Genomic DNA, 1,627 nt, shown 5'->3' on the forward strand with positions numbered 1-1,627 from the left:
TTTCCACCGTCTATACATTCAGGCCATTTACTGCCCGATGTAATACCAGCAACGTATGCATGGTGCGACAGTGGTGACTCCCACACCCTCCAATGGGAACCACCACCCCCCCCCAACCAGGATGCACCAACCGTCCCTCACGCCCAAGTTGTCCCCCCAAAAATGGCGCTTTGGACTAGTTTAAATTACACATTGCACATTTGCATACTTTGCCATCCCAGTTGTTTATCATTTTCTTAAAATAATTAAAATTTACACTGGTTTGAATACATTGTGGTAAGTCATTCCATAGATGAGATCCATAATAGCTGAAACTCTTTTTTCCATAAGTGATGCCATTATAATCAGGTATTGTTACATTTCTCTTACGGAGATTGTGACCGGTTTCTTTTATGGGTGAAATTAGGTCTAACAGATATGATGGGCATTGTTTTGTTATAATTTTGAATACCTCTTGGGCTACCAGCCTCTGCCTTCCGAGTTGTAAGGAGACTGACTTATCAGTTTTGAGTAGATCTATATAGCTGCTATTATAATCCTGATGGACATACTTGAGTGCCCTATAGTTTAACTTCTCGAGTTTTTTGTTGTTTTTTTCACTGCAGAAGTGCCAGATTACTGGGCAGAAGTTAAAATTTGATGAGATAAAAGATTGGTAGATAACTTTGCGACAATTTAAAGGACCATTGATGAACCATACCGAGGCGGTCTAATCAAGCGTGCAAAAATATGCCCTCAAGCGAATCGATAGACGGGTATACCTGGTCGACACCTTCAAGCCTACGCTACCATAGATATCTATGTATGCTACACTGGCAAGGTGTGATCGGGTATCAGTCTAGCGAATGGAAGGTGTTTACCATCAGGGCGGCGCATTGTACTATTTATAAGCAAGCGCGACGAGCGGAGCGTCACAATCGTTTCGATACCTGTTCAACTAGCGACTAGACCAAGCGACTGCATACGTTCTCTTGATTCCATTCGGCAAGACCGCATTCGGAGACCGTTTTCTCTAAGTATTTTTAGAGTGAAGCGTCTTCAGCGTAGACAGGACAACTATTAATAGTTGAACTAAGGTAGGCCTATGTGGTTATATATTATTATACGCCGCTACTACTCTTACGCAAAGTATCTTACGGAAGACGCTTTTTTACTAAGGGTTATATAGGTATCACGTACGACGTTTCCGTTTTTCTCTTAGTGTGGAAATTCCGTACGAGTAGCCGCGGCCTATTATATATACGTTTCATTTCATGTGTACAGTGCCGTTATCGTTACTATAGGCTCTAGCTTAGACTAGTCAGACTTAGCTCTACCATTGTAGATCTTCGCTCCGCTAGCTAGCTAGCACAGGTTTATGGCTATGTCCGAGCGTATACGCTCGTATGCCCCGGTAGAGTTAAGCCTGGCTAAGCTACCAGACTAACGTCGATTGCATGCATTGTTTATTCGCAAGTCTTTATTCTTCATTGTATTATGATTTCTTGGAGCTAGCCGGCGTACATGACAGCTATAGAGATATCGCTTTATCACGTACGGGTTTGTTCTATACCCGTGTAGCCCTAATTCGCTGCCATAATTAGGAGACCCTGTGGCGGAGCACACAATTAGGCCCCTAATTATGGCT

The 1,627-nt window shown here is 42.9% G+C and overlaps 1 protein-coding gene across 1 annotated transcript in view; it reads right to left on the reverse strand.

Annotated features, from left to right (window-relative positions):
• Nucleotides 1-232, reverse strand: part of LOC106818610 (monocarboxylate transporter 12-like) — a gene marked incomplete at its 3' end in the record, with an annotated part of 2,378 nt that extends 2,146 nt beyond the window's left edge. Inside the window, exon 1 of the mRNA XM_014823304.1 lies at nucleotides 190-232. Coding sequence (XP_014678790.1) covers nucleotides 190-232 — 43 coding nt within the window. The remainder of the gene's footprint in view (nucleotides 1-189) is intronic.
• Between the last annotated feature and the right edge of the window lie 1,395 nt (nucleotides 233-1,627).

Source organism: Priapulus caudatus, unplaced genomic scaffold, assembly GCF_000485595.1.
Source record: "Priapulus caudatus unplaced genomic scaffold, Priapulus_caudatus-5.0.1 Scaffold2374, whole genome shotgun sequence".
In the NCBI taxonomy this organism is placed as follows: domain Eukaryota; kingdom Metazoa; phylum Priapulida; class Priapulimorpha; order Priapulimorphida; family Priapulidae; genus Priapulus; species Priapulus caudatus.